Genomic DNA, 22,702 nt, shown 5'->3' on the forward strand with positions numbered 1-22,702 from the left:
GCGGCGGGCGCTGAGCGGCCCCCGGGGGGGGGTGGGGAGCGCTTTCCCTCCCCGTGTGTAAAGGAATTCGGCGGATCGCCTCCTGGTGCAGGCCTGCTTGCCCACTGGCTGCACGGAGCGTTAAGAATGGTTCTGGCCTGTGCGTCAAGTACGTGTCCGAGCTTGCGCAGCTGCGCGGAGGACACGCTTTTACATAGGCGACCGTTCAGAAAAGGGGCATCCCGAAAAAGCTGCGCGGCTGTAGCAGTCGCAGAAGGAGCAGCGTGGGCTGCAGCAGGGGAGCGTCTTTGTGGCTGTCAATACAAAGACTTGTGCTGTCTTCCCCTATGAGTTCCAATAAGGATAGGGCCTGTTTTCAGTTCTCCACAGTTTACTGGAAGTGTTTGATCAAACCGGGGTTTGATCAGCTGCTCAGAAGAGCTGTGAGTCGAGGAACAAGGATAGGGATTTTTCTTTTTTGGTTTTTTTTTTTTCTTTCCTTCACCAGTACTGTTAATTCGACTGGAGAAGTGCTGGACTGCAGGACTTGTGGTACAAAGTAGTCGGGTTGCTTAATTTTGAGTCTTCTGAATTGTCCTCCCTCCACTTGCACAGCAGAACGAGGAATTGTGTGCTGGTTTTGACTCTTATTGTATGTGGAAAATCTAGTAAAATTACTGTAAAAATGGCCGTATGGATAGTGAGGCCTTTTTCTGAAATTTAGTTTTAAGCAATCTTAGTTCCTTGAGATTTCTTGGAAGTATTGGCAGCTTTAATTCAAACTATAACTACTTGGTTTGAAATATTTTACTTTCTGAATTAAAAATAAAATGAAAATACAAAGGTTAATTAAATTTCATGCTTGCTTGTTTTTTTAGGGAAGTATGTAATGGTGATGGGTGTGGTGCGCTCCTGCAGTCCTGAGCCTATTCTTCGAGCAATAAAGATGACAGATCTTTCTGAAAACCCCGTTCATAAGAATATGTGGAGCCTTGAAGTGGAGGATTTGCACAGAGTCATCCCCTAGATACTTTTTCTTCTGCCTAAAATATCTGGAAATGTACTCGTTTTGTTTGTTTGTTTTGCTGCTGCTTCTTGGTGCAGAACACTGGGCCATTCTGTGTATTTGTGGTTTCAAACAACTACCAGTTAGTTTTGGAGTAAACTGAAGTGAGAAGTCAGGCTCCGAGTTAAGTGGAGGGATCAGTGCAGATAATCACATTGTTCATCTCTTTCACAGTCTCTTTTTATACCAACAGATTTGAGAAACACTTGATGCTTTCTGTGTAAAATGTCTGTGCTATTAAGAATACTACATGTTTCTTCGTATGTCGGTTGCTGTTGCTAGGATCATGTGTTTAGATAGTCATTCCTATAGCGGGGTATTCTGGGCAGAAAGGGCTGCACAGAACTCGTGTTACCAGGGTGAACTCAATATGTGGAATGAAGGCAAAATGTGTTTCAGTCCATTTAGCCTGTGGTTGGAAATAACATCTTCATCTGTTTTTTCTCTTTCAGTAATAACCATGTCAGTAAACTCTACTTGTAAGAGAGATGTCTCTTTCTAACTGTAAGCAGAGTCTTGTACTTCAATATCTCTCTGGTTTCTGTGTTTCTGAAATACTGAAAGTGGTACAGTAATAACCCATGTTTTCCAATGAAGTGAAATTAACTGAAAATATGCGACGCAGGATTCCTTGGAATAGGTTCTCAAGGTTCAAGATGCAAATCCCTTTACCACCTCATGAAACAAGCTTGCTGTGCCCAAGTGCATTTTTCTTTTTGAAGGTTTCCTTTCTTGTTCCAATGTATGCTATTTTTAGTTGTTTAAATCATTCTTAAATATATTTTATTTTTATCTTTCTTTCCTCCTCCTGTGAAAAAAATCAATGAAATGAAATCAAAAAACCTCTAAAAAGCAGAACTGTTACTATTTATTTCCCACCTTGTCTAAAGAGAATTTGAGTCCTAAAGAAAGCATTGCATTATCCATGTGGTGTGGCTTTGTAGTTTGGGACTATATTGTCCAGCAATACATTTATGTTAATTAGGAATGCGTATAGGAAGGGAACCTACTCTCTGATTGTACTCTGTACAATTTAAGACAAGAATCAAGTGGTGGTAACTAAATTTTAAAATTGTGGGATTATGTTTTCAAAGCGTATGGAAATAAAAAAACTGTCTTTTAAGTAGATCTTTAAATGAGATCTTTACAGATTAAGGACTGGATTTCAGAGTGCAATTCCAGCCTTGAGTTCAGTATTCCAAATCAGACCACATCAGAGGCAGTTGTATAATGGAACTCCTGTGCTCTGAGACCCTGCTGATGAAATGCCAAAACACACGTACGTACAGAATTTTGGCAGTCTGAGTTTATTTATTATTTTTAATGCTAGGAAAAAGCCACTTGTGGAATGCTGTAGCCTTTCAGAAATGATCCATGTGGTCAGCATATTGGCTGGCAACTGTTTTTATCTGGCAATATTTTTCCATATGAATGCTTCTTATGCCAGGAACCTGAAGCTCTTTCCAAATAAGTTCATCTTGCCATGCTTTCTAACTAGGCAGTAAAACCCTGAAAATAAAAGAGCTAAAAGGTCTGCTGCATCCTTGCTAGTGTCAGTAAATTTATGACAGAATTAAATATGGCTTGTAGCCCCTGTCATATGTAGTTGATGGGTGCACAGTGTAGTGGCTAGCAGGAGTGAAGCTACTGTTAATCCATCTGGCAGTGATGCGTATTCACTGAACGCATCTGAAAAGTGGTATTTGGATTGGATTGGACTGGATTTACATAGGGCTGGATTGGATTTGTAGAAGATTTTTTTGCATCTCTCGCCACCATCTCCCATCCAGAGGTTCATGAGTTGAAGCATCAGGGGTTTCTTTGCTCACTTGTTAATGGTCAATTCCAAGCATAGTAAGATCTAGATCTCTTCATTGCTTGATTTAGGGTGTTTCAGTGTTGGTCTGGCTCTGTACTGTACACTTGACCTCACTAAAACCCCAGACATAAACTCTGGTTCCACCCCCCTAACAAGTTTCACATCTTTGATTAATACAAAGCTGTAAATATTGCTTGGCAGTTGATTGGAAGGAGATCTGCTGCTGAACTGAAGTAGTGCTTCAGAAACTCCTGTGATAACATTAGTAAAACAGTAACCAGTTAACAGTTTTAAAGCCAAACTGGATGCTTTTATGACAGTTCACACTAAAAAGTGCTTTCCTAGGAATTCAAAGCAAGAGACACTTTTAGCAAAGTTGAATGTCGAGCTTCTAAACAAAAGACTTCCAGTGATTGCTTTGACTTGGAGTTTAGCTGTGCTTTACCTAATGAGTGGCTGATGCTGCTTATGGCTGTTGGTGGCTTCTGTACCACGTAGGTTTAAGAGTCGGGCTGAAGTGCCTCATCTCTGGGTTTCCACAGTTTGGCACTGTAGGGCTCTACTGGGGTAGTGGGAATTCTCAGTTTTCCCCATCTTAACTCGTGTCTCAAGTTCTACAGTAGAACATCTGTTTATCTGTGATTTTTGTTGCTGTTGTACAGCAGAGCATGCAACTGAGAAGTTACAGGGTGAGGGGCTTCTCTAGCCCTGTCTTGTGGAGGGGGAGGTCAAAGCTGGGATCTTTTTCTAAGATCGGTTGGTATTTGGACCTTGAAGAGGGCAGGAGAATGGTTGTAGATTGCAGAAGGGCTTCTGCATGTTCTGTGTTAGCTCTATCATAACTGGAACAAATCTGGATTTATCTCAGGGCACATACCAGTATCTGGGGAACTCAACTGGCAGAACCATGAGGCTTTGTGTATTTCAAACTTTCTCACCCTGTGATGGATCCTCAAACCCTCAACTTTGCTGCTAAGTTTTGGGGCATAATTTTGTGTGGTATGCATAAATGTCTGTGAACTTTGTGGTATGCATAAATGTCTGTGAACTTTGTGGTATGCATAAATGTCTGCGAACTTTGTAGATCTGGAGTTTCTGTATATGACCTATATAAAGGACACGGTGAAGGTGACTTGTAGGCACTGAAGTACTCACACTTGGAAGAATCACAACTTCTCTATGCTCCTGCAAGGACAGCTGGGTGTGGGTGGGTGGGTTCAGAGTGCTCTGATCAGCATGAGTTGCAGGTGCAGAAGTTCCTGGTCTCCAGCAAGCTGGGAGGCAAGATCAGAGCCATTTGTTTTGTGTGATGTGTGGCTCCCTGAGCTATTTTATACATTATTATTATTTTATTATACATTTTCCATAGGACAACATTCATCTGAAGGTAATAAACATTTCAGATGACTTCAGTCAAGGTGTTCTAAAATGTGCAGTATTATTAGTAGTGGTATACTAAAAGTTAGTATAGTGTGTGTGTATATATAGAGAGAGTATATATACTAAAAGTTTTAGGCCTGGTAAAGCTGGGGTAGTGCGGAAAAAAATGCCAGTTTTGAAATACTGACAGTGAAGTATTGAGCTGAGAAATGATTCAGTCAAGTCCTGCCACAGGGCTCCTTCCTGGAGGATCGTGTCCATGAGGAATCACAAACATATTTTAGTTGGCTTGAGGGATGCTTTTTGTGTGAAGTAAGTCATCACCTCATCTTGGCGTGCTTCCCTGCCAGAGTGTGTCAGCTTGCAGCAGGCGGGGAGGCTGCTGTCCAGCCATCAGGGACTGCTGGAATGGGCTTCCCCACATAATCCTCTGTCGCCTTCCAATTTAAAGACTTGTTTGCTAATACGATGTTGCTTTACAACGTGGCTGATGTCCTGCTTCTGTTAGGCAGGGAGGGTGGTGTATTACTTCCATTTTTTAATTCCCAAGATCAGACATTACTATGCCGTGATTAAGACATGCTTAAAAATTCGGATGGATGGTTTCCTTAGCTCGTGACAGGTTTTACAGAGTTCATTTGAAGAACCTCTTGAGCCATGACGAACCACTGCGTGTTTGTTGCTAGTTACTTTACGAACAGGCACGAAAAGGAGATTGCCTTTCCACTAACACCAGTAGTCCGTCTGGCACATAGGAAGGGCATAGGTGCCAACGCAAAAGAATGGAGATGGGACTAGTCGTGAAAGCTGTCGATCCATGCTGAGCGCAAATGACGAGCAGGGTACCGAAAAGCGAGGGGTGGTTTGGTTTGGGGTTCTTCTTTCTCATCAGCCCCCCGCGGTCGTTATTCTGTTAGCCCTGTTCCGCAGCGGTGGTGCTCTGCCCAGACTGGCGTTGCTGGTCTGTGCGGTGGTGTGGACGGTCGGTGCGGTCGGGGGGCCGGGGACTGCCACCTACCAACCCGAGGACTACCAACCCGGGGACGCCGGCGGGCCGGTAGTCGCCGTTGAGGTGGGTGCTGTCGCCCCCTGCCGGCGGCGACCCACGCCCGGCTGCGGCAACCGCGGGGCGGGCTGGGGCGGGCGGCGGCGTTGTCTGGCGAGGCCCGGAGCGCCTGGGTGGTCGCGGTCTCGCCTCTCCTGCGAGTACCGCGCCGCCAGCCTGCGTGTGCGTAGCCTGGGAGCGTCTGGGAGAGAGCTGTCGACGGGCTGAGCTGAGGTTTAGAAAGGCCGTTGGCGTTTAAATGGCTTCTTTGGCACCTGCCGTGTGCTGTATGCAGCCTCTAGGAGACCCAGGATCTGCATCCGTCTCGGGGTTGCCATCTGCAGTTAGCATAGAGTTAAACTCTTTTCTGTATTTTGTATCCCTAAGCGCGCTGCAGTTAGCTGAAAAGTAAGTAACGCAGCTCTTCGGAACCTTTTGCTCTACTTGCTGACGTTTTGCTTTGTTCTTGCAGCCATCACGGCAGTATTTTTTCGAAGGCGTTTGCCATGCTTGGCATGCACTGAGTGACTGGGGAGAAGATTATGCGGGTTTTTAATAAATAACTGGTAAAAATATTCTTTAACTTAAAGAAATATTTATTTCATACAATTTGGGCTTCATTATAAAACACTTCTTCTCTGTAAGTAAGCAGTTATAAAATTACTGCAGAGGAAGACTTGATTTCTACCATGTCTTATATAGCAGCATCTCGTGTGGGTGGGAATCCTTAACAATTGTAGGAATTTTTCCTGACTAGTGTGAGAATCATGTTTTACTTAGAATTTGATTAAAACTACAGTGTAAGTGTCAGGAAAGTGAGCGTAGACTAAAGCAGCATACACAAGGTAACTTGAGGCCAGCTGCTGTTTTTGTCTCTTAGGAACCATGGGAGCCATTTAAACACAGCTAGTTCCAATGCTGTAGATCAGTACTTTATTCTTACAAATAATCTGTAAAAATGTACTCCAGCATAAAAACAAGGAAGTCAAATGTTTATTAACATTATTTCATAGTTCACCATTATTTCAATGTTTGCCTCTTATGCAAAGATATCTGAAGGATTTTGCAGTGTTACCTCTTACTAGGGAATAATCACATTCCTTGTACTGAGTGGAGAAATGTAATGCATTTTTTTAATCATTAGACCTACAATATAGAAAGTAATTTAACAGATGAGACGCTTTCACACAGTGATATCTGTAACACCTTAAGACTACTTTATGGATAGGTGTCAGTCACCTTTTCCCAACATGTAAACTGATTTCTGAGAAGGGGGTTCTGAAGACACAGAGGGAGAATGTGAAACTGGTGAACAGATACCAAGAAAGCTGCTTCTCATTTAACAATGTACGCATTAATAAGGGAAAAATCAGCCAGCATAAAAATAATTAAAATTAGTAAATGCTTTCAATTATTTAACCATCTTATTTCTATCTTGGCCCTCTTGTGTGTTTGGGCACTTCCCTGGAAAAAGGTCTCTTTCTCCAGAATTCACTGAACAGCTGAGTTTCAGTTCTGGAGAAAAACAAAAGTCAACATCTCTGCACAGGTTCAAAGCTGATACACTGCTTTCACAAAGTACCTCACTTGTACTAATCTGAGCTGGAAAAGACATTTTGTCATTTTTTAAATGTATTCATGCTACAGTTCGAGGCTTGGGAAAAGGCAATTGTGCCACTGAATGGGAGAATTTTTTTAAAGTAAATGTGTCTTATGTCCAGTTTCTTCTAGTTGATTATAGTTTCTTGCCACTGCATTGAAATCATTCCTCTTTCCCTTGGCTGTTTCTGGGTGAAAAGCTTTCCTTTTATGCTATATAGGCTTCATTATCTTTATAGTCCTAACACTAATTCATTCACACTTTTACTGTTCTCCCTACTATTGCTTCTAGCTTGTCTACCTAAAATAGCTGTTTTATTTTGGGTGCTGAAAGGGTTCTTCTGTCTTCAGGGCTGGTATCTGCCATTCAGAACTGGCTCAAGCTGAAACGAAGAAGAGATGAAATCCGGTTGAGTGGTTAGTAAGTACTTAAAGGATAGCAAGTAACAAGTCGCATGTAATACAAGCTGTTATTATGCTGAATTACAATAAATCTATGAAAAAAAAATAGCATTAGCTATATTTATGACAGTATCAAAAAGCTGTGGGAAAAAGTATTCTAGCATTTTACATACAGTTTTATCTTAGATACATCTTTATTTCAGTTTAGTGTAAGGTTCGTTCTTCATGTTTGATGATAAATTCACATTTAGGAGGAAAAGAGCAGCGTTATTACTAAAATTTATGGGCTCTGGCTAGTTCAACTAGCCAATGGAAGTCCTTGACAAGAATGAGTTTCTGGAAAGTAGTGCAGAGTTAGCTATTACTGACTGAAATTTTCTCTTGTTCCTGTGACCTTAGATGGCTATTGGTGATGATGCGTGACTAGCCTGGCCATCACAAACTCTTTCACAATGTCAAACCTAGTTCTCCCTTACTGCAGTTTGGTCTGTTACACTTCCTTCTCTTTAGTGTGTTTACATATTTAAAGACGTAACTCATGTCCTCCCTCAGCCTTTCAATTTTTTCCCCCACAGAGAGACCTCTGGACTTTTCTCAACTGGTTCACAACTTAACTAACTAAAACATGGTGTCTAAACTGGATGCATAAAATAAACTGAATAGAGAAGAATTATTTCTTGTCTTAAATATGTTTATTCATGTGTACATCCCCAGTATACTTTGCTTGTTTAATAGCATGCTTTAATAGCATGTTACTGTTGTTAACTGAGCTTGTGATCCACTGTAATTCCAATCCCTTTCCTCAGAAATGGGATACTGTAAACTAGCAGCACTAGCTGACTTCAATCTTTTGGTTACTGAGCCATTCTAAAACCCTGTTTTCAACTGAATATTCAGGCTCAGATTTAACAAAATTTGTCTCTATATTTCATATTCATGTGTTGAAGAGTTTATATAAACTATCGGAGCTAAAGCCACTTACTGCCTACAAGATATTACCTAGAAATTTCATGGCCATCTGCTGCTTACACACTGGGTGAACTGAATACGTAAGGCAGATAATGACATGTGGCATTATTACCACATATGGGAGGGTATGCATGTGATGCACTTAACACATATACTGAGTGTTCTTTTTCTAGGTTTTTATTTTATGGCTAACACAATTATCTACAAATACTTGATATTTATTCCCTTCCTTAGTGCATGAGAAGTCAGCAAATATTTGTAAATATTTCTTTTTAAGCATACCACAAATATGTTTGTTGTCACCAGATCACTCTTTTGAGGTGGTAGTGAGTTTACAAATGCAAATGAATAACATTTCATTGCATGTATTAAAAAACCCACCCTGTTTTCTCATTACTAGGCCTTAGCAAAGCATGGAGCATAAAAGCTAGGAGTGTAAACCCAAGTGCTTCCTTTCAAGCAAAAGGATGATTGGCTCTTCTGCATGATTCCGTCATTTAATTAGAGTAAATGTTTCCATTGCAGTCTTGTAAAAATATAATTACAGCTTAAGTTATTAAGTATCAGTAATTAGTATGACAATAATTGGTATGTGTGTTGCCTTTAGTTTTCTCATTCAATGAAAAGATACAAGCATACAGCAAATTTCAAAGAAGGCTTTGTTGGTTTGGTTTTTTTTTTGGTCTAAACTAAGGAATAACATAATGCAGATGAATAAAAGAATAAGTTTTGGGGATGTTCTTGGTCATCTCTCTTAAGACAGCAATATGAATAGTATTACTCAAGTGGTACAAATTATCATTATTTACGTAGCAATTTGTAGTCAATAAATATCATAGTTCTAAGAAGGTACTGTATGCAGAATATCCAATGGAGACAGAGTTTAATAAAAAACCTGTAGAAAAGGTGTATAGTGGAAATTAGTGAATATACATAATACAGCAAATGCCGAAATATACAGCTGCTATTATCCTTAAATGGTAAGGCGTTTCAGATTATTGTGTTTCTCTGGCACAGGCAGCCATTTGTTCTTTAGGTACTTATATTGCACAATAGGTAAATTGGACTGGAGTAAGATTACGCATAGTGGAAATGGCAACTGTAGAGTTGAACTGTGGAGTAACTCTGTAGTAATAATGCAGTAACTCTGAATAAAATAAGTAGAGGGGATGAAATTTTGTTACTAACAAGTATTTTGGGGCTGTGGACTTACACAGCTTTTTTTCTTTACAGAAGAAGAATTCTTTTCTTAAAATTCTGCACTTACCAAGTAATACAAATACAGTTAGCAGAACACATGAATCCAGTCTCTTTTAGAGCAGTAACTGTCCTAATCTAGTTTCTGCAGCAATATGCAATGCAGCAGTGTGTGCACCTTCACCAGAAAATGTGAGGATCCGTAACTAATTTGCACAATAACAACAGAAATGGGCAAAGGATTGTAACGCCAAAAATTTCAAGCCAGCACTACTGCTTTTTTCAGGCTTTTCAGCTTTCTTTGCATTTTTAAACAGATTCCCGGAAGACAGCTGCATTAAAATACAAGTATTGATAATCTTGAAATTCTAGGTTAAGTTTAAAGAAGATAGATTAATTTCATCGAGAGACTGAAAAGTACAAAAATAGGTCACTGAGTATGTTTAGTGCATCTATACAATATGTATTACTGTTAATATGAACCCAAATGCATTATTCAGACAAAAAAAAAAGATTGAAACAAAAATAGCATCTGAAAAGTGGAACTCCTAGGAACAATCACACCATATTCTGCAAGTATCTTTCTGCCTCCTACATAGCAAATTAGGAGGAAATAACTAAGCCATTAGAGAGTACAAATCGGGTGGGTTATGGTGTGCTTCTGAGTGCACAGCAGAAAGGGTGAGACAAGGAGCAAGAAGAATAATTCCAGGAATAGGATCGGTTTTGCTCATGCCCATAGTCAGATTCACTGGTTTTATTTTTTCATGTGCTCTGAATAATGGACATGTAAGTACTGGAGCAATGCAGTCAGAATATTCAGGATGAAAAGAAATGAAACTTACCACTGAGGAGGAATTTCCACGGGGACAAAATTTCGGTTGCACAAATGAACAAATGCTGCTGCTAAACTGCAGGCAGCCTTCAGGTCCTGTGATTCACAGGTGTCGTACGTACACATGCTGTAGAATGGCTCAGGGTCCACCTTTAATACAAAGGGCATTGTTTAGAGGAGTGGTGTGCAGGGTGCAAGCATACAGCTCTTCTGGAGACAGCGATCTGGCAATGCACCTGCAGGTAAACTGAAAAGGAAGTTTGATTTGTGTGCCCCCCCCCCCCCCCCCGCCCGTGTTAGGACCATTTGCAAACCTTTATTCTCTTCCTAATATTGAGGGGTTTATTTGTATTTCCAAATTCTAGACCTGTATGCTAAAGAGTGGTACAAAGTCATTCCACTATTTTGTGGATGTCAAGGACCTTAATTTCTATTTATGGTGATACAACACCTTTTCTTCTGTCTGGATTGTTGTTCTGATTACTTCTAAAGAAGTTATCTGCAACTAAACTTCAATATCCTTGCAATAGTTACGAGTACTCCTTTGAAGTATGGCATTTGGGTATTCAGGTAGTCCTTTGGTGGCTGAAGTTATACTTACAACTTTGAAGCAGTTCCTAAGAAGTGAATGTGATTCTTCGAAAAACACTTTACAGACTTTTTGCTTAGCTGTAATTGGACATGGCTTCACTTTCTTCTGTATGAGACTGCACTTGTTCACCTGGGAAAACAGCATTACTCAAGTGGAAGTTTTTGTTTGTTTGTTTTAAACACCAGTGCAGTGTGAATTCTTTGATTTTTTCCAGTGTGAGATGGTTTGAAGGGAGATACAGGCAGCTCAGTAGGTTTGTCTGATTAACATTTATTGTTCATTAATATTGGGAAGTACCTTGCACTCTTCATAAACAAACAGTGTATGTCTCATAAATATTACAGATTACAGACATCGCTTCCTTTTTCTGTTAATTTTGTTTTTCACTGAAGGATTGTGGTGTGTGGCTGCTAACACAGTAAGTAGCTGGCTAGTTGTCTTAACTTGTATGTGACAGATCAGAGTTGTGCTTTTACTAGATCTTTCTGGTGGAGAAAAAAAAAATTCATATCCTTGCTGGGTTATTCATGGGTAATAAACACCAAGGCAGCTTTAAAAAAACACCAAACTGGAGGTCCCTACAATTACAGGCATTCTTGGACAGTAAGATGTGAATGGGGTTTTGTTGTACATGGTTCAGGTAAGGTCCCTTAGCACACCAGTCAAAAGCTGATGATACCAAATATTAACTAGTAATGAGCAGCATTTGCTAAAGTTTCTTAGGGTTTGCGTTGACTGAACACTGGTTTTAGTACTCTGTATCAGATCAGCAACTTACTATGTTTTTTTAATCAGTAATTTCCTGGCAGATCTTTGAGTTTAGAAGTTCTTTAAGCAAGTGTAAACTCAAGTTCTTTTAATTACTAAGGAAAAACTAACTGCCAGTTTAATCTCTCCGATAACGTTCATCCTGCAGGAGTCAGACATTTGCAGTCTCCTTATTAACCTCCTCATTTTGTACAGCAGCTGGTCATGTAACACTAGAACTTCACTGACCTTATTTGCAAGGTCAGTGTATGACGAAGGCATGTAATAAAGCTCCTGGTAGCGAGTTGCCAGTCTGCGTTCGTAGTTCGATGTGAGGTGACTGCAGCAATGCGGAGTGACTGACTGCTTTTATCTGAGGCTTCAATACCTGGCCAGATTTAACCTGATGGTGTTTTCGCTTTCTGTATTGCATATAGCTGTGCTAAAACTTCTGCTCAGAAGGGAGTTTTGCAAGCTCCATTTTATCAGCACAGCTGAATGCACTGCCTGTTTGAATTGGGTATTTCCACCATCTTATCTCTTCCTACTGCTATAGAAAAGTTTCTAAGATGTTGCATGAACTCCTGACTTGGCACATTTGTATTTCTGGCCATTGCTTTAATGACGTATGACAACAGTACATTATTGGCAATTCAGTCTTTTTATTACTTTTTTCTGAACGGGATATGACTGCAAAGAGCACAGAGTTCAGCTGGAGTCATCTATAAATTTTTCTTGGTGGTATACAGCACTGCAAAGATGCCATGGCCTACAAATAAAATGTACCAATCAATAGCATAAGCGCAGCCAGCCATTATGCCATCAGCCACTTACTTAAAGAAGGACACACATGACTTCCCAGCTTGTTTATGACAGTAAGTTTCTTATGTATTACTTTTAATTGATTATTATTTTTAGTTCAACCTCTCTGGGTAGTTTTGCATTAGATGGTTGCTTTTTTATGAATATATTAAAGTTAGTATTTGTAGCAATTAAGAAAATTATACCTACAGTCAGTCACGTCATGATCCCACCCCATTATTAACTTAAACTCATTAGATATATCTCTCCAACAGCAAGGAAAAGTACAAGATACTTGAAGCAATCCTCTTTTTTAAAGCACTGACATAAAGGTGAAAATAGTAGCATTTCTGTGCCCAGAACTCGAACATCTTCTGGTGAGAGAAGGTAAAGGGAAGAGTCACAAAATCTTAGTAGTAATAAGATGCTGGTTTCTTTTTTTTTTGTAATAGATTCTCAAATTAGGCTTGAAGGGATGTAGAGGATCCTGACAACATGGCTTGAGAGCACAGTAAGGCTACTTTTTTTTTTTTTTGGTCAGTTGCATTCACAAATGGCTATGTACACCTGCATGTTTTCGTAGATTATTTTCAGCTGAAAATAAGTGACATGAATTAAGGTTAAGTCTCTTTGAAGCAAAGAGGTATAACATTACTGGTATAAAACAGTTACAACATTTAAGATGGTTATAGGAAGTCCTTTTATGCAAGTTAATAACTAAATCAGTAGCAGCTAACCCTCCAAAAAAGTCTCAGCACTTAGTGGTATGGAGAGGAACTTTATTAGTTACTGGTTTCTGAAGTTTTGTTTCTTGGTAAGATGAAAAGGAGGAAGAAACTGAAGAGGCTCAACATACCCAGCAACAACAAACAGCTCTAAAGAAAACTTCCAAGAGGGAAAACTTCCTGGTACAAACTGTGGCCTGACTGACGAACATATGGATTTGTCCCAGACCAAGTACCACCTGGCTCTGCATTCGAGAAAGAGGTGTTCCAAGTAGGAAAACATCAGAGATACTTGGTTCCAACATCAGTTCCTTCTAACAGCAGAAGCAGCCTCTATGTTTTACCTTGCCACTTTGGCCAAAAATGCTCAATGCCTATCTACAGGGAATTCTTATATGGTTTTTACCAAATATGTGCAACTTTTCCCTGGTTAAGCACAGGAAAACAAATTACGTACAGTATGCTGCTGTTTTCACTATCTAGCTTTGGTTCATCTAAACCAAAACAGTATGTTGGATGTTGCCCTTTGTGCTGCAGCACCATTGGTAATCTGCATAGAAAGAAGCCCTTCAGGTTGTTACCTGCCAGCTCCACGTGAACTCTTGCACGTTGTCAGTGAAGGAACGATTAGGAAATATCCAGTCATTTCCAGCTTCGTTATCATTGGTACCAAAAAGCCCAGCTGAAATACCTGGAATGGAATTGAAATGGAGCAGAATAGTAGTTGTCATGAGCAGACACAGGAGAATTTTAGATGCTGTCTCTGGGCTGTGATTATTCTGTACAGCAGAGCTCAGCTGTAATGTGGAAGAGGGAAGGTATGCCCAGGCATCCATTATGGATTTTTCTCAGACTGCATCGCTGTCATCTTTGTTAGCTGTTCATTTGCTTTTCCTGACCAGATCAAGGCGTCGTATCCATTCTCTGCTAATCTCAGGGGTCTGAGCTTTGGAATAGTGTGGGGCACATGGATAGGAATATTCCAAATATACCTGGAAGCTTTTAGGCCTCCCTCTTGTGTGCTCTTGCAGGTTTGACAAGATAAGCCTGCTGTAGAGCAGTGATTCTCACACAGGAATGGGGGTTGGGCTGACTGCATTACATTTACCCCCTATTTCTGTCTATCATCTGCTTTATTGCACTGAAACAATAGTAACCTAGGTAAACACTTGCTGTTCTTACTGGAATGATACATTACTGTGCTTTATTTGGCAATAACTGGGAATGCCTAAGGCCATTTCCAGGGTATGTATAAATGAAGAGGGGAAAAGCAAGTGAAAGACAACCCACATGCTGGTACTAGAGGTGATGATAATTCAGAGATACAGAAAAAATGACTAACAGCTGACAAAAGCTGTATGATTGATACTCACCATGATGCCAGCCAGCCAGAGTGACAGTGCAGAGATCATACTGAAAGTCACAAGAGACAGAAACTCCTTTCTGATTAGACACTTCTATTTTGTTGGTTTCTCTCCTTGAATTAGTGGTATTCTTTTCAAGGGATTGATCCAGCACATGGCAGTTCTCTTCCATAAAGGAAAAGTTATACATCTTGGATATCTGTTTTAAAATGAAAATGCCATTTCAGGTATGTCACGGTGAAAGTTCAATGACAGGCAAGCTCAGTCCGGGTTTGCAGGTAGGATGGGGTCAACTTTGCTCAGCCCAGAGTTAGAGAATAAGAACAGGGTTGTGTTAAACTTCTGAAAGAGCAGGAAAGCACAAAGCCTCCCACGTCCACTGAGGCTATGGGCCCAGTTTGTTCACCAGCTCTCTCTAACTGCCATCCTCTTGGGCCAGGTAAGAGGAAAGCTGAAAAGTTCATTGAGCCTCTCTCACTTTTAAGTACCCAGAGAGCAAAGAGGCAGCCCTTGAGTTAAAACTGGTTTTGTTTTGGGGAGTTATTTCCTGATTAAAAAGTGGTTACTTTCTAGCACTTACATCTGAGAGCTGTTCTGATCTATGTTTTGAGCATTAATATTTTGAAGACTTTTTTTCTTTCTTTCTTTCTTTGTGTTTGTGTGGGTTTTGGGTTGGTTTGTTGTTTTTGTTGTTGTTGTTGTTTGGTTGGTTGAAGATAATTTCTGGTCTGGAAAGGAAGAATGTTTGACTTTCCCCTCCTACCTTCAGTCTTGGGTAGATACTGATCACGGTCTGGTTCATCTCCACATACAGTGATCTTGAGTTACTGGTTTCCTCGTTCAGTATTACAGTGAAAGTATTGTGGACAAAATCCTTGGCAAGAAGTACACTGCAATTTGATGCCAAATCATAAATTTTTCCATCAAAAGTCATAAGATGCTTGGTCCCCATTAATATCGCATGATCTAGAGAATGGTATTTCAGAAGATACATCGGTGAGTTTTCCACAGACTGGTAAGTGCTGTGCTACTACTTGCATACTGCAACACAAACAGCTTCTGGCTGCCATACTCTTACAATACCTTCTCAAGCTATTATTACATTTTAATTAGTTAAAGTTGCTCTGCAACAAAAATTTCCCCAGTAAAGGAGACAATCTAATAATTTCCTTTTCATTATAGATCCATCTGATTGTCCTAAAACTTTGAGAAACAGGAATTAGGATTCAAAGCTTATTTTGGTTTATAGTCATGCTACTTGATAGTCATATTTGTAAGCCCCCCCCCCACCCCATATACACATTATACATTCCTATGCAGAAAACAGCAAGAATATTAACTGCCTCAAAAAAAAAAATATCCTGCTGAACCAGAGCATCAAACAGAGTCGCAGTCCAGGAAACCCTGCTGACTGACGTATCACTTAGAGTATTTGGTCACGAGGACCTACTTTCAGTGCCCTCTGTTGTGTCTGCTTGCTGGGAGGAAGCCATTAAAAATGGCTCTTTCTGGAAAAGCCACTATCTGTAAGGGACAGTTGGGACTGTTAACACAGTCTTTTAGCATTTAGCAATGCTTTTCTCAAAGTATGGACAAAGCCTCCACCACAAAGCTCAGGGCCAACAGATACGACTGGCACGGAACCATAGTATCGACTCACAAAAGCATATAGATAAGACTCATAAATGCCACCTGCTCATTTCTAGTCTCAACAGTAGAAGTGTGAAGAGTTGCAAAATTTGCATGAGTATTAAGTATAGGAATGTTTATTGCATGTCAGCTTTACCCAAAGTGTTGATACTATACATACAATTACTGTTTTACAAGAAAGACTATATATGAAGTTTATAGGAAAATTATTAATTAGCAACCATCTCTATATAAACCACTCTTCCAAATATGATTTGTAAAATTTAGAACTAAGTGGAAATAGACCCAGTTACAAAACAAAGCAGCACTTTGAAAGGGCTTACATTCAAAGGGACTCTCCATCATCCTCCGTTTGAATCTGTAATACTCTGCAACTATGTTGATATTGTAGAGGTCTTGGAGAGGCCTCATTAGCTTTTCTTCAATGAGATAATTAGTAATATTTGCCAGATCCAGGGAGCGGTCTGCTTTAGGAAGTACTGGCAGTTTTACTGCCACCGAACAGTTCCTGTAGAATACAAACAAACCAGCATGTGCCCTTATCTGCTAAGCTGATGAAATGCAGTTGCTTTATTATTAGAAATGTGGAAGTGAAATATTCATAAGAACTATAGTCTGGTTAGAATGGCAAAACAAAGATATACAATGGCTAAGACCCGCACTACACCATGCCATATAAGGCCCATTACCGTAGTCATTGCTACTCTGTTTGCTGCTGAGTAGCATCTTTTGAAATGCAGCCTGTCCTGGTAGCCAACAAAAATGAACATTATGGTGTGATGCCATGTGCCCAAAGCAGAGAATGGCCAGGTGGTTGTCCGCAACCTTCAGCGTACAAGCTGATATGAAAACTAACTATGCACGTATCCATTTAGAACACTACTTGGCAGCAGGGATCCTGCAAAAACCACCAATTACCTGGCTGAAAAACTGTAAAGGTTGAGTAGGGGCTTCCGGATCTTGCTCACAGCTCTAGAAAACATGGCCTCTGCCCACCTGAGCATCTGCTGTGTAGTCTATTGGAGAGCCAGAAAAGGAGATTACAAAACTGAATTCAGTATGGCTTCAGGGCAGGGTCAGTACTCAATAATGAGTTTTAAATCAATAGTCAGTGAAATAGCATGTTAGTCTCTCTTTTACTTGCCTGACAGCATCTTGTCATTTAGAGGTTAACATCCAGAGGACAAACACTAGTCACTACAGCAACAAATAATGGACAGAAGTACATCCTTCCTAAAATGACATTACTTAAAGTATACCAATACTTCACTGAGTTAATGTGCTTCAGTAGCTTGCAAAGGATTGATATCTTCTTTGTTAATATAAATTGGTGTCATGATATATCCTTTATGCTCTTCATTTCAGCTAGAAGACCCCAAACCTATTTGTACATTTTTTGTTGGAATCACAATTCCTCCTCCCTCTGGAAGAAAAGCAGAAACTACATGAATGACGGATTACTGCTGCTGTGATTTCAACCAAAACTAGTAAAACAACCTCTCCTCTAGCTGGAAAAGTATTGCTCTCAAAGCAGGACAAATATTTCAAGAACAGTAAATTAGCTGCGTACGAGCTTGTTATGTGGAAATATAACCTCACTATTTCTATAAACAAAAACATTTAACTGTTTTTGTATATCCATAGTTCAAAGCTGAGACTTAAATTTGTAGGCTTTGTCTTTCAAACCATTAAAAATGGAGAATTAAGTTATACAAACCATATCCAAGCCTGCTTTCACAACCTTTAATGCCACCTGAATTGGTTCCATTAGCCACACATCTTTTACAATCTTGGGTAAAAAAGCCTGGATTTTCTTCATGTACTCTTCTGTCTTCTCTTGCCAAACTTCATCCAGTGGCTTCAAGGTTACATCGTAGTAGGCATCCTTCAAAGTTGCTAACGGCTCTGAAGCAAACACAATACATGAAACAAACCTTAGCTAGTATGTTACAAAGTGGCTGTTTGTTTGTTTGTCTCCCCACAGCTTCCAGCATAAGTGAAGGAGGGACACAGAAAACAGGAAAAGGCAGCTTAGTTTTTATGGCAGTTAGGCACACCTCACAGCTGTGTGCATGGACACAGTCTTACGAAAAACCGAAAGAAGCATTTTAGTTATAACCTGATCCGCACATATGCCTTATAATATAAATACATTGCTGCTTTCCAAAACAAATACAAGGAATGTTTTGCAATATGCCACCATCAAAGCTGTACAGCTCAACCTGTACCCGCTCAAGGAATTACAGGACAGTTTGGTGACAACTAATTTCAAACACAGTATATCAACTAAATCCCACTTTTGAGTGGGAAGAGTCGAGAGGTAAGTGGCCCAAAGTGAGGTTTTAATCTTGTGAGAACTGAAGGTTCCCTCAGCTAATTACAGCTGACCACATTGTCAATGGTTTCAGTATGAGCCATAGTCCAGCTGAGAGTGAATTAGTGACTACTGGATAGACTTTGAAAAAACGGATCAAGTGAAATCTGATTAGTACAAGCATTCAAAACTCAAGGACAGGTGTGAACAGCCCTTTGGGAGGAAATGCTTGCCAGTGGACTGTTAGCAGAAATGCTTCAGCTTAGGAATTGGGTCTCTGTTCTCATCCAATTGAACCCAGACTCCTGTGTGCAAGAGAACGCCTCTTCAATGATTTCATTATAAAGGTGGTCACACTGCAGTTACTTAGAGCTTATTGCATCAAGGCTCCCACTCTGTAAACTAAGAGCCAAGGTCAGCACTTTTTGCTAGATCAAAACAGAAACATTTGTGCTGTTCAGCATCTTTTATACTCAAGTTTCTTTTGCCCTGCACTGACATTGCTCTTGTTCTCCTTGGTTTGCATGGTTTTGCTTACTTTGCAATTCATTCTGCATCTCCTGGACAATGTCTTGAATTTTATCCAGGTAAAGCGGGAGCTTGCTTCTCAGAATCTGCCTGATTCCACTTTGCTTCCACACCTGGGTGACAGCTCTACCCACACTGTGGAGGAATCCTGCTACCTTTTGTAAGGCTATCGAAGGCCAGGCAGCTGCTTCAGACAGAAAATCAACTTGCTGCACCTACAGTGGTTCCCAAAAAAGAAGAAATATCAAAATACACAGTGATCACAAGCAAAGCTTTGACTCCATTCCAAGGCAATTCTGAACTCCTCAGTGTTGGTGCAGAGATACAGGATCTTTACCATGAAACATGCTTTTTGTCTATGTATGAATTGCAGGTTAGCACAGGATTAACCATTTAAATGTTTGAGCAAAACAAAATAACTGCATGCAATATAATGATTTTTAATGAACACTGCATGAACATTTTATGGTGCTTTCACAGATGATGTACAGATACTTACTGATCTCCTGAATCTCCACATATATCCGTCAAACTTCTTAATCTTCTCCATCAGTTTGGCTTTCAGAAGGCTCCCAATTTCATTAAGTTTGTACTGTGAGATTAATAAAAACCTTGAATTTATGATCTAGAATTGCTTGTGCTGGGTCCAAATCACTCAAAGTTTGTACTAGTTTAAATGCCAGCAAAGATCTACAGTGGCCTCCCATTTCTCAGGGGAAATGACTTCAGCGTTATTCAGTGGTTAGAAATGGCAATAGAAGTCTAAGGATGAAAAACCAAAAAGCATCCTCCAAGCAGAGAGTATGTGAAAGCCTATTAGAAGTAAAAGCACATTCAGGATTTCTAATCTTAGTTTTATGATCAATATGCTGAGCAGCCCTGGCACACTACTGCTGCTCTCGCTTTATTTACTTGCCCTCTTTGGAGGATACACGCTTTAGGATGGGGTCCCATATTTTCTATGCTTTCTAGGTATCACTGAACTTTTTAATTCTCATCATGGCATCTTTTCACACCAAAGTTAAAAATAATGTTATTATGAATTTAAAAATTGAGTAATTCCCCCTTTTGCCTGGTTACTCCCAAAACTCACACCCGAAGCCTACCTGGAAGATGCTCCATCAAACTGACAAGATTAAACAATGTTCTGGAAAAATCACACTGCAGTTAAGTGCCACTGAAGGGTCTCACCTCAGCCTTAAGAACTGGATCCCCACATCCATGAGCCAGAAGACTCAAGCTTCCATTAACAGCTGCGAGGGTCATTTGTCCCATGTTCTCTTGCCTTTCACCATTAATGTTGAGATAGGTGTTAAAGGTAGCCATCTGTTGCCCATCAGTACAAGCACTGACTTCCACTCCTTCTTCCATATCCCCTTAGAGAATTAAAAGAAACAGCTTCATTTACAGGAACAACACTGACAGACACTGTTTCAAAGCCAGCTTTTTAATTACTTAGGTGATCAATCAGTGTTAGGTGTTTGGGGAAAAAAAAAACCAAGAGGAAATAAACAGGAGAAAATTAAATCAGTGTCAGTGTTTGATTTTTTTTCTCTTTGTGTGGCTTGTGAATGATTTACAAATACAGATTTGCTACTGCAAAGAAAGCACTGCATTAATATAAATCTAAATAATTCTCTCAGTCCCAGTGATTTACAGACTTTTTTCTACTTTAGTCTTCCACTGTCCTTTGTTGCTGATGTTTCAGAACTGCTTAGACTATAAATGAAAGTGTCAGTCACTCATCCACCCATCACACACATAAGTTGTTTCTGCCCAAGTACTGACAAGCATAAGCAGAAATGGTTGGCAAACTACATGTAGAATCTGGGTTAGGACAGTTGAGTTGAATAATTTCTACAAACTTCTGACTTCAGTAATTCACAAACTAATGGTCTTAATCTCAAAATACATTACAGCACTTACAAGTGAGGCCATGAACCTGAGAGAAATTCCACTGCAGAAGTGTGGAATGGCAAATCCGCAACTGAAACTCGGACTGGGATTGTCAGTAACATGAGTTTGAGACAGCTGTCATACCACCACATCTACCTGGTTTGCATACAAATATAAGGTAGTTGAAAGGTGGATGAGTCACAACAGAAAGCACTTGCAGCAGGTCTCATTCCATCGAACTTTAGTCATCTAAAAGTTAGGTACAGTCAGCCAACAGCCCTGTTTCCTCTCTGTTGTCAGTCAGAACTGACTGCTGCTGAGAGAATCACCTGCAGAGGGTGATTTCATACGTCCTGTTTCATATATCTGTTTCAGCATGGGGTGGAGTCAGCCTCTGGAGGTGCTTTTCTCTTTCCCTTCACTGAAATTGGAATGTAATGATTATCTTAAAGGAGGCACACAACTTTAAGATGGCTAAATCAAGATGAAATGAAGCCTATCTTCGATCACCATCCATTATAATCCTTCCCTGGCTAGTAATCATAAAAATGTCTCCCAAACTGACCTTTGTGTAACAAGTTTTAAGCTTCAGCTTTTCATTATCTGAAAGACCATAGCTTGAATCGCCATGAAACTCAGCTAGCTTGGTACTAGAGAGACACAGCCTTTCTTCCTGCCTCTTCATACCAATGACAGCTGTGAATCATAGAATCCCTAGAATATCCCAAGGTGGGAGGGACCCATAAGGATCATCAAGTCCAACCCCCTTGCTCCTTGCAGGACTACCTAAAACTAAATCATATGACTAAAAGTGTTGTCTGTGAAGGTACGTACCTTTCAAATACCCCATGTAGTACTGAAAACACTCCTTTCCTTTAGAAGCAGCTAATTTTACTTTCTCTTTCTGATCAATAATCCCCTCCACCAGGATTTGGCTCTGAACGGATGAGGAAGCAGCAGTTCCTGTCAGGCCTAGCCAAATATCTTCAAAGGCTCTTAACTGCAGATATAAATGAAAAACATTTATTCAAAGCCACCACACAGAATTAATGAATGTTCAGAGATGATGCTCAAATATCAGTGTTTGCCACAGAAGGATAAGCAGTGAGGGAAATGTTTTCCAATGCTTGTGTACTGCACAGGAGTTACACTCTTAAGAGAGGCACAAGCATTAGAATGATTGGCTCAAGAGCTGAATGACTGGATAGCACGAGGCTTGTGGACAAAATTTTAATGGTAGCAATGAAAGAAACATACTCTAACAGTCAGTTCCCTGTGAGGCTGCTAATTTTTGCCATTTATTCCAAAATAAAGAATAGATAAAAACCAAGTAGAGCAGCTGATACGTCTTTCATCTCCCTCCTTTCTAAAGAGAGAAGTAAAAATAATTTAGTATTTGTCTTAGCCTCTTAGTGATTAAATCATCATCATTTTGTTAAGATGTGGCCTGTTGTCTCAGTTAATTACGACAGACTACCCACATTACTTCTGATGAAGAGCTTGGATGGTGCTGACCACATTACTTTTCTGCTTGACTCTGCTGCCACCATCAGCTTCCCCACCTTATTCATTTCACAGAAAATTAAGAGTAAATGCAAAATACAGGGGGAGAGAAAAAAGGAAGAGATTTGCCTCAGGATGAGCATCATCATATTAGCTGTTCTGTGCCTTTCTTAAGGCCAGTTTTTTTCCTCTGGTAAACAATGCTTTGTATAAGTCTCACATTTTGTTCCCCGCCCCGTTTTTTTTTGCTATGGTGCAAAAAACCATACCTTACCAAACAGACCGGTCATG

The 22,702-nt window shown here is 40.1% G+C and overlaps 1 protein-coding gene across 1 annotated transcript in view; it reads right to left on the reverse strand.

Moving 5' to 3' along the window:
• Positions 1-5,544: 5,544 nt before the first annotated feature.
• LOC104838661 overlaps positions 5,545-22,702 on the reverse strand; it is a 44,467-nt gene continuing 27,309 nt past the window's right edge. Inside the window, exons 23-34 of the mRNA XM_010578525.1 lie at positions 21,743-21,908; positions 20,204-20,388; positions 19,512-19,604; positions 19,023-19,227; positions 17,888-18,075; positions 17,089-17,186; positions 16,494-16,678; positions 15,284-15,486; positions 14,530-14,719; positions 13,738-13,847; positions 10,302-10,441; positions 5,545-5,809 (exon numbers count right to left, since the gene is read on the reverse strand). Coding sequence (XP_010576827.1) covers positions 5,545-5,809; positions 10,302-10,441; positions 13,738-13,847; positions 14,530-14,719; positions 15,284-15,486; positions 16,494-16,678; positions 17,089-17,186; positions 17,888-18,075; positions 19,023-19,227; positions 19,512-19,604; positions 20,204-20,388; positions 21,743-21,908 — 2,028 coding nt within the window. The remainder of the gene's footprint in view (positions 5,810-10,301; positions 10,442-13,737; positions 13,848-14,529; positions 14,720-15,283; positions 15,487-16,493; positions 16,679-17,088; positions 17,187-17,887; positions 18,076-19,022; positions 19,228-19,511; positions 19,605-20,203; positions 20,389-21,742; positions 21,909-22,702) is intronic.

The sequence above is a fragment of the Haliaeetus leucocephalus genome, unplaced genomic scaffold, assembly GCF_000737465.1.
Source record: "Haliaeetus leucocephalus isolate CR32 unplaced genomic scaffold, Haliaeetus_leucocephalus-4.0 Scaffold636, whole genome shotgun sequence".
NCBI classification, from domain to species: domain Eukaryota; kingdom Metazoa; phylum Chordata; class Aves; order Accipitriformes; family Accipitridae; genus Haliaeetus; species Haliaeetus leucocephalus.